At 29.8% G+C, this 8857-nt stretch overlaps 1 protein-coding gene across 3 annotated transcripts; it reads right to left on the bottom strand.

Annotated features, from left to right (window-relative positions):
* Positions 1 to 2491: 2491 nt before the first annotated feature.
* On the bottom strand, positions 2492 to 8612 carry wkd (TBC1 domain family member whacked). Of its 3 annotated transcripts, none has more exons than XM_018509819.1 (5): positions 8450 to 8612; positions 4697 to 4862; positions 4037 to 4604; positions 3519 to 3788; positions 2492 to 2604 (listed from the first exon to the last, which is right to left on the bottom strand). In XM_018509819.1, the coding sequence occupies exons 2-5, from the start codon at positions 4843 to 4845 to the stop codon at positions 2500 to 2502; spliced, it is 1092 nt and encodes a 363-aa protein (XP_018365321.1). In that variant the 5' UTR covers positions 4846 to 4862; positions 8450 to 8612; the 3' UTR covers positions 2492 to 2499. The 3 variants fall into 3 exon arrangements, with proteins under 3 accessions (XP_018365321.1, XP_018365322.1, XP_018365323.1); XM_018509820.1 differs by having other exon boundaries at positions 8520 to 8610; XM_018509821.1 differs by lacking the exon at positions 8450 to 8612 and adding an exon at positions 8060 to 8075.
* Positions 8613 to 8857: the final 245 nt, after the last annotated feature.

The raw sequence follows: 8857 nt of genomic DNA, 5'->3' as shown, positions 1-8857 counted from the left end.
ATATATATATATAATGTATAACATATATCATATAATATATAATATATATAAATATTAATATAATATATCTCCTAATATATAAGGTAAAGTCGCTTATTATGGGATAGGTTCCTAATATGAGATAGCAGGGTTTCTGCTAAACTAATAAGCGCATGTGTTTGATTCTATCATGAATCTTTTACTCTTAGCGTGAAACCTCTTTAGTAGAAAATTCATTATTAAATCATGCGTGTAGTCTTTGCAAAAAAAGATTTATGAAATTGAATGTTGTCAAATTTTATTGAGGTTAGTCTTTAAAACTTGTTTTATTATACAAAAATAAACATTAGGTAATGAAATCTGCATGCAGTGATAGACTCACATAAACGTACTCACATACATACATATTGAAAAATTATATAATTATTATGTATAACATTTAAATTCTTTGTTCCTACTTGTATGTAACATAATAAAAGTGTATATAAAAAGTTTATCTTTATTTTTTCCTTAGTTTCTCGTTATGAGATACCACCTCACACAAGAAAACCCTTATATCTCATATTAGGAATCCTTTTTTTGAATAATCAAAATCTGACCATATAGATTATTGACATTTAGATTATTGACATTGATATTTTTGCAGGAAAGTATCCTACATAAATGTTAAAAGCTTAGTAGCGCGCGCGAAGCGCACGCCTGTTATGTTCTAGTAATAAAAAAAAAGACATGGTAGTGAGTGTTTTTATAGAGATGACGTTTTTTCTTTTGGATTTTTACAGATTTTACATAAAATGATCTAACAGTTCCTATTTTTATTCAGCATTAATTTATATTCATTATTTTTTTTTAAATTCTGAATTTATTTAATTTTTATTTTACTTTTATTTATTTGTACTTTAATATGATTCTTATCAGAATATCATGGATTTTCAAACAATCGGTCCGCAAATCGTTTGCAAGCAATCCTTGGTCTCCGTAGAGCATTCACCAACATCGTTGTACAAATTGATTAATTTTCAACGAATTACGTTCTATCTGTGACGATGTAAATGAAAACTAATTTTCAAGGTTATAATTTTAATTTTTTATCTGAAGATGGCTCAATTCAAGAGCCGAAACATGTAATGAAATTATTAAGGGAGGTGTATTATATGTATCGAAGTGATGCGTTTCACGATAGATTACTTATGTAATTAATATATTTCATACTTGACATATTATAATTCTTACGTTTTATATATAATTATTTTGACTCATAATATACCCTATGTCTACATATTGTTGTTTAATAATTAATCCTTTACTATTTTAACATCTATTTGAAATTAAAATAAGTTATTATAATATTTTGAGGATATTGTATATTTTATAATGTTATGAGCGTATTCTATGTATGGATGTTATATGTCCACTTGTATAAATATCCTTGGTGTATATATATATATATATATTTCCTTTAACCTGGAATATTATTAAAATATTTATTAATATTAATTATTTTTATATTAGTGCACTTTGAATTCACAATCTAGTAACGAAAACGTCTTATCAGTCTGTGATGCGTATTGTGCTTAAATAATGTTTCGGTGTGATTTTACGTCCAATTCTACTGCATACCAAAACTATTTTCAGTCTTTAAACATACATTTAAACTAAACCGGTGCAACAGTTTTACAAATTAAAATGTTGTTATAATTTTTAATGTTCATACAATATTACAGTAACACTAAGTAATGTTATTTTTAATCATGTAATATTATCAGGAGTAAACATATAACCATCCATTAATATTTCAAGAATATTATTTATTATATAATTTCAGTAAAACATTCTTCAAATGTTATGTTTAATATTCTAGAAATATGCCTAAAATATTATTTAATATTAAATAATATTGTACTTGTAGGAAATTATATTATTTAAGCATGAAGATGTAATATAAAATTAAATTCGTTCGATCAGTAAGGATTAATATAAGATAAATTGGCATTAACAAAAAATAATATTTATTTTTAGTATAATATTATAATATATACTATACTTTTATTTTTATAAAATGTAATAAATTTTTGTACATAAATATTGATAATATTAATCATAAAGATAATCAACTAAAAATACATTAATGAGAATACTAAATAATTAAGTAGTACTACATGAACCTGCAAATGTATTGTGCTCTTTTTTTTAATAGACTATGTATTGATAATGAAGATTAATAACGAAGGAAATAGAGATAAAAATAATGCACTTCCAGCTGCTCAGAGAATATGGATATGTATACGTATGTGTGCACAAAGTATATGGAAAACCACTTTCTATTTTGAGAGTGTATGTACCTATCTATTTTTTATCATATCCCTCGATTTTACAATACGAAAAAATTTTTGTATGTTAGCATACAAATTGCTGAATCTATACACTATCAGAAGAACAGAAAGGAAGGCACATGTTGGGACGCTACACGTTAAAATGTTGTCATATTTCGCCCCATATCTTCATCTAACTACTTAATTATCAATCAGTTCGATTGGCAGTTTCTTTCTCCGCCGCCTTTCTTTTCAACATTTGCCTCTGATGCTCATATTCAAAATCTTCTTCGCTCAAATTCAACCTCTGAATCTGCAACATTAAGAAAGTTACAGATAATATATAATATCTCATAGATTCTTATATATATTATCTTATTTATAAAACATAAAAGTTACGTTAAAATCTCATAATTTTAATCCTTAATGCATCATTATGAAAACAATACCGATACATGGTACATGGTAGATCAACCCAATTCGATTGCTTATAATTTTCATAAAAATGAACATATTGTAAAAGACATGTTTTTCAATCAAGATGCTAGACGTTAAGAAACATAATAGTAAATTATGTACCTTTATAAAAAAAAGAAGTTATAAGTAATCGAAAAAGTATTGCAAAAGCATTGGAAAAAATGCCATAATCGAAAAAACGTTTGAGTTAAAATAAGAATCTTTGAAAAATGTAAAGAAATTGAATTAGAAATAAATTTACTAATTTTCTATAATCTCTCATTATAAATTTAACTTAACTATACAGGGTGTTTTCAAATTCGCGCCCGCGAAGTATAAGACGTGATACTTTATGCTAAAACAAACAACTTTTTCCTTTAACGAAATTGCGTCCGATAAAATAATGTTTGCGCTTTTTTTGTTGACTTCAACCTGCTCTCCTGCAAAAACTATTTATCGGACGCAATTTTGCTAAAAAAAAGTTGTTTTTTGTGCTAAAACGAACAACTTTTTCCTGTAGTAAAATTACATTCGATAAATAATTTTTGCGTTTACTCGTACAACTTCAACCTGCTCTCCTGAAAAAACTACTTGTCAGATGCAATTTTGCAAGAGGAAAAAATTGTTTCTTTTAGCGTAAATAATGACGTCTTGTACTTCACAGGCGCGAATTTGAAAACACCCTATATAATATATAATAGTTTGTTAAAAAATATCGTTTATAATAAATGTAATTTTTTTGTAATATTCGTATTTGTGTAAAATATGCACCTGATAAACCAAGACTTCCTCCTCCATGATATGTTGGGATGGATTTCTCAGCACTTGGAGGGTTTCGTATGTCGTTGGACAACATTTGGTAAGAGAAGTGCGACCTAGACTACCTTTCAATAGTATCAGACCTACTTTGAAGATCACTTTCACGCCCTCGCAAAGGAACATATCCCATATACGCAAGATACTTTCCCACGGCAATGTTCGCGTGTAAACGCATAAAAACCATTCCGTCATATATAAGATTGGCTCCATTTTTTGTTTTTTCTAAAATAATAAATACGATCAATATTAAATCCATAATTTATATATGATCAGTCTATAATAATTAAAAAAAAAAAAGAAATTTTATTCTAAAATTCTTATTTACATTGTCCGAGAAACATAAAAATTTTGTTAACAATTGCAGTATTAAAAAAATTCCATGTATAATTAAAATTGATTTTTAATTTGCCTTTCTAAAACGATCAATATAATTATATAGAAAATTTACATAAGAATTCATATGTACTAACTAAATGCCTATACGCAACGGGCGAGATTCTTTTCAAAAGAGCGAAGAGAATATCTCCATCGCGCAGCAACGTTTCCATGCCCTGACTGTAATAGCCGATGAGATACTTGTCGCATATCGCAACGAGGCACCAAAATGCTTGCACTGCCGGCATATGCATCAGTAAAAATGCAGCAATAGGCGCTTGAGCTTGGCAGTAGCCCACTTTGCTGTTCAGAATGGAGTACGCCTTCAGAACTTGGAACAGTTCCTGCTGTCCAGGTGCATTCTCGACGAACATTTCATGATGTGGAAACTGACGATGGAGATCCTTCTTGATGTCTTCTATGTATTTGGGATCACCGGGCCGTTTGATCAATTCTTCATACAAATTTGAGTTCTCGTTCATTAGAAGCTGACCACCACATAGGTTTAGCCAGGCGCGTAGTCTCACAGAAGGTGGTATACCCTTGCGGCATCTCTCGCGGACCTTATGGTAATTTGTGGTCATAAAAAGGTTCCAATTGTTCAGCATCTGTATCCATTTTCTCTCCCTCCGCAATATCACATCAGGTGGTATAGATTGTTTCCTATTTCATAAAGTCATAATATTACAATAAAATTTAATTTTATTAAAACATTTATTGAAATATGTTATCATGCTAAAAAGAGGTTAAATTACCTTTCTGGACTGTATTGTGAACCGCCTAGAAATCCATGGCGATCAGGTACGGTAGAGATTACCGAGCCTTGATATATACTACTGGCCTCTGACTCCGTTTCCGCATTTAACTCCTCCTCATCGTTGTATGATACAACTGAAGCTGCCATAGCACCTTTCTACTCCTCTAAAAAAATATTGCTTGTTATATAATATAAATAGTATATACAGTATTTTTTAAAAAGTATAGAGCAAAAACAATGTGCAATGTAAATTTTTGTTATTTTATTTTTTAATAAAGATATCGATGCCATTTTTTAATATGTTATTTAGAAACACATACTAAACCTTATTTGTGAAAGAAAATAAATAAAAGAAACTACTGTACAAACTTTTTTCGAAAATTATATATTTTATTAAATTTCTTTTCCTTTTGTTTATGTTTGTATAAAAACTTTTAAATCAATAAAAAAACAATTATAACTTAAAAGTATATTACCATCGACGAGATACTGTTAAAGACCGACATCCTTACGGGAGTTCGCGTCTTTGTGAATATTGAAGTAATTAAGAGTTAAAAACTGATAATATTGTACTAATTTTATAATTTATTAGTTTAGTAGATGTATTTATGCATTTATAACTTAATAATATTCGATTTTTCTTTAAAATTGAGATTTCAGTGTTATTATTAAAGTTTGATTATCAATAAACATGATAATTGCAGAGAAAAAATTTTGATTTTTTTGCAATATATAGGATATTACAGCTTTACAAGTATGTATATTTATTTATGGGACATTTATGTAATAAAAAATCATGAATTTAATAATGCATGAGCCAAATATTTATATTAATAATAGCAAATTTATATCAATTGTCGGTAATGTCAGCGTTCTTGAATTACCTCCCGGCCCTTGGGGCCCTTTTTATACCGCCGAAAATTTGCCCAGGGTTGACGGTCTTTAATAATATCTTGTCGGTGATATTACTGACATTTGTTAGTTGTATATAAGTTAGGACCCCTGTAAGTTTTAATTGCAGTATTACATCTCTGTACAGCATACTATCAATCAATTTGTCCATCATAGAGTAAAAAATTATCAATTTCAAAAATATCGTTTTTTTTGTTATAAAAATATTTCTAATATATCATAACGTATATATTGCAAAAGATATACAAAAATCTATTATACTGTTGAACAACATGGACACTCATGTGAACAAAATAAAGTCCCACATTGTTTTACTTGGTACTTTATATAAAATAAATACAAACATCAATATATAAATTTTAAAGTCACAGAAAATAGGAGATTTATGTTAAATCAACTGAATAAAAAATCATATAACAATTATATAATTGAACCTCTTTAAATTTACAATTGTTATTATAAAACATTGATTTTTAATATAGACGCGGCATTAAAGCAAGAATAAAGTAGAACTCGTATATATGTAACGTTTTAAAACATATTTTATATGCACATTCCATGGCATGTATAACTCGCTATGGATAGGATTTCAGTTGGAAGAGGGAGGAAGCAAAAATTTACCTTCACACGAAACTTATTAAAATGTACAATATTTATATATATATATATGGCTACGTTCGGAAACGTCGCTCGGATGCCTCCGATGCCTCGAATTTATCATCTTGTAACATTAAATATTAAACAAGGACAAATGATGAATCCGAGGCATCGGAGGCATCCGAGCGACGTTCCCGAATGCAGCCATTGTTATATAACTACAACTAGATTTTCATTTTTTCGCAATATACTAAAAAAAACCTTTCATGGTGCTCATGTGTACCATATGGTTGGACTAAGGAAGTATACAAGACATGTTTCGTTACAGGGAAGAAAGTTTTTACCTCTTTTAACATTTCCACTAATTCTTTAAATTCATCTTTTTTATCTTTTAGAGAATGTATGGGGTGTTCCGACCTTTTTTACCGATAACTTTTGTGTAGATAAAGCGGACTAAACTGAGTTGAAAAGTCCTTTACCATTTTGCAATTTTCACAATAGTTAACAAGATATTAATTACTAAAAATTGCAAAATATTGGTCTTGAATAATTTTTTACTCAAATACTATCAACTTTACAGAAAAACTGCAAGAGACAAAAATTATTTATTTTCTTCTCATGTAGATAAAAATAAGAAAATGCAGTACTAAAAAGTTAATAAAAAATTCTGAAAAAATTTTCAGAACTTTATGAGAACCCAATGATATATAACACTTATTAAAATCAAAATTTTTCCTCACATAAAATTCACAGAAAAATAGTCTCAATTTACAAACAAACACTGAAGGTCTGCATAAAACGTACATTCTGATTATAAACAAGTTTTAACATTGTCGTGTTGCCGTCTTGCTCTGTCAACTTTTGTATCTCGCTATATGTAGACAGTATTTTCTCTTGTTCTTATTATATTAACGTTTGCTTGTATGAATTTTATGTGAGGAAAAATTTTGATTTTAACAAGTGTTATATATATGTATATCATCGGCCAGATCACTATGGCTATCGACTGTTTGTATGAGGTTCCAACTGATGAATCCATTGTTAGAGATTTGACGAGTTTTTTCTACATTTAATGAAGTATAAGAAAATAATTTTAACTAAAGATCCGTTTCATATATATTTCATAGTTGATTACTCATTACAATCGAATTTCCAACCAATTGGGAACTTTATCTTTCTCTGGGGATGGACTTGTGGAACCATTTTTTGATGTTTTTCGCTCTCTGATGTACTAATTTTACTTCTGAAGAAGACTCAATCCAAGAGCTGAAACTTGTTAAGTATTGTTAAAATATGTATTCTGTAATTTAAGCGGTTTTTATTTTAATTTGTATCATTATATATGACAATTCGTTAGTATTGACATTATATTAATTTTTGGATTTTTTTAAAAGTAATTTCGACTCTTATTCTGTTCCTTTATTTATTTTGTTATATCTTATATTAAGAGTCCTTGTTCTTTTCGATTATACTTACCTATATTATATTCAAGGTTGGGTAATTTAGAGCTGCAAGTAGTTTCTTACGTATAATATGTATAATATGTATAAAACGTACATGTAATATGTATAACGGTATTATACGGTACAAAAACCATATATAATATGTTATGTTTAATACATCCCCAACCCTGCTTATATATATTATATTATATTATGTTATATTATACTTCCATCATGAATTTAATTATTTCTTCCTGCCAAATTTGAGAGGAATGAGGGAGGGAGCTTTTCCCTGCCTACTGCAAATGCTTATGTTATCTCTTCGCAACAGCGCAAATACATCAGTATATATAATAACTCCGTTATCCGATTATCTCGCTATTTACAATTTATCAGATTTGCGTACATACATATGCAAAATAAACATCTGTTAGCCTGTCAAATCACCCATCACATCAATCAAGAATTCACGCAGAGAGAGAGGGGGGAGAGAGAGAGATTATTTCCCTATTTCCCATCTCATAAACATACAGGAAGAACAACGTGACAGTTTTATAGCCTGTCAATTAATCACCACACCTTTGCGATATCGGCAAGACAGTGGAAGGAAAGGGAAAGGACGAAACGACGCAGGACTTTTTTTCAGACTTTTGGTTTGAGAAAAAAGAATGTAACAAAATGCGGCAATCAGCATCCAATTGGACAAGTCAGATTACTCCAGATAGCGACGAATGCAACTGCGAAGTTTACGAACACTACTGTGGGCGCAACTTTCACGTGGCCGTGACAGTCGGACTTACCGTAAATTTTCGCCGAAATTGACATTTCGAAGTGTCGCAAACGCACCGATATCTCACTCATACGACTCACCACGATTCACTGACGACACTGACCACTATTGCTGGTTGCACTGTTGCTCGGCTCACTGACGCTGTTAGTACCATGGTGTCCATTGTTGTGTCTATAGCACAGATGTCTATACTAAGGGCCTGAGCACAATAGAGGAACAGGAATTAGATATTAAGATTTTGACCTATCAGAAACTGATTACATCGGAATACACAGTTTCTGATAGGTTGAAATCTTAATATCTAATTCTTGTTCCTCTATTGTGCGCAGGCCCTAATACTAGATCGCTAACACCGTCGAGAGAGCTAAAGCCAGCGGGATTTCCGGTTTCGGCCATGATGGGAACAATAAAATGGCGG

This window comes from Trachymyrmex cornetzi, unplaced genomic scaffold, assembly GCF_001594075.2.
Source record: "Trachymyrmex cornetzi isolate Tcor2-1 unplaced genomic scaffold, Tcor1.1 scaffold318, whole genome shotgun sequence".
Taxonomy (NCBI): Eukaryota; Metazoa; Arthropoda; class Insecta; order Hymenoptera; family Formicidae; genus Trachymyrmex; species Trachymyrmex cornetzi.
Note: the sequence above shows the minus strand (reverse complement) of the source record. Positions and strands in the feature narration are given on the sequence as shown.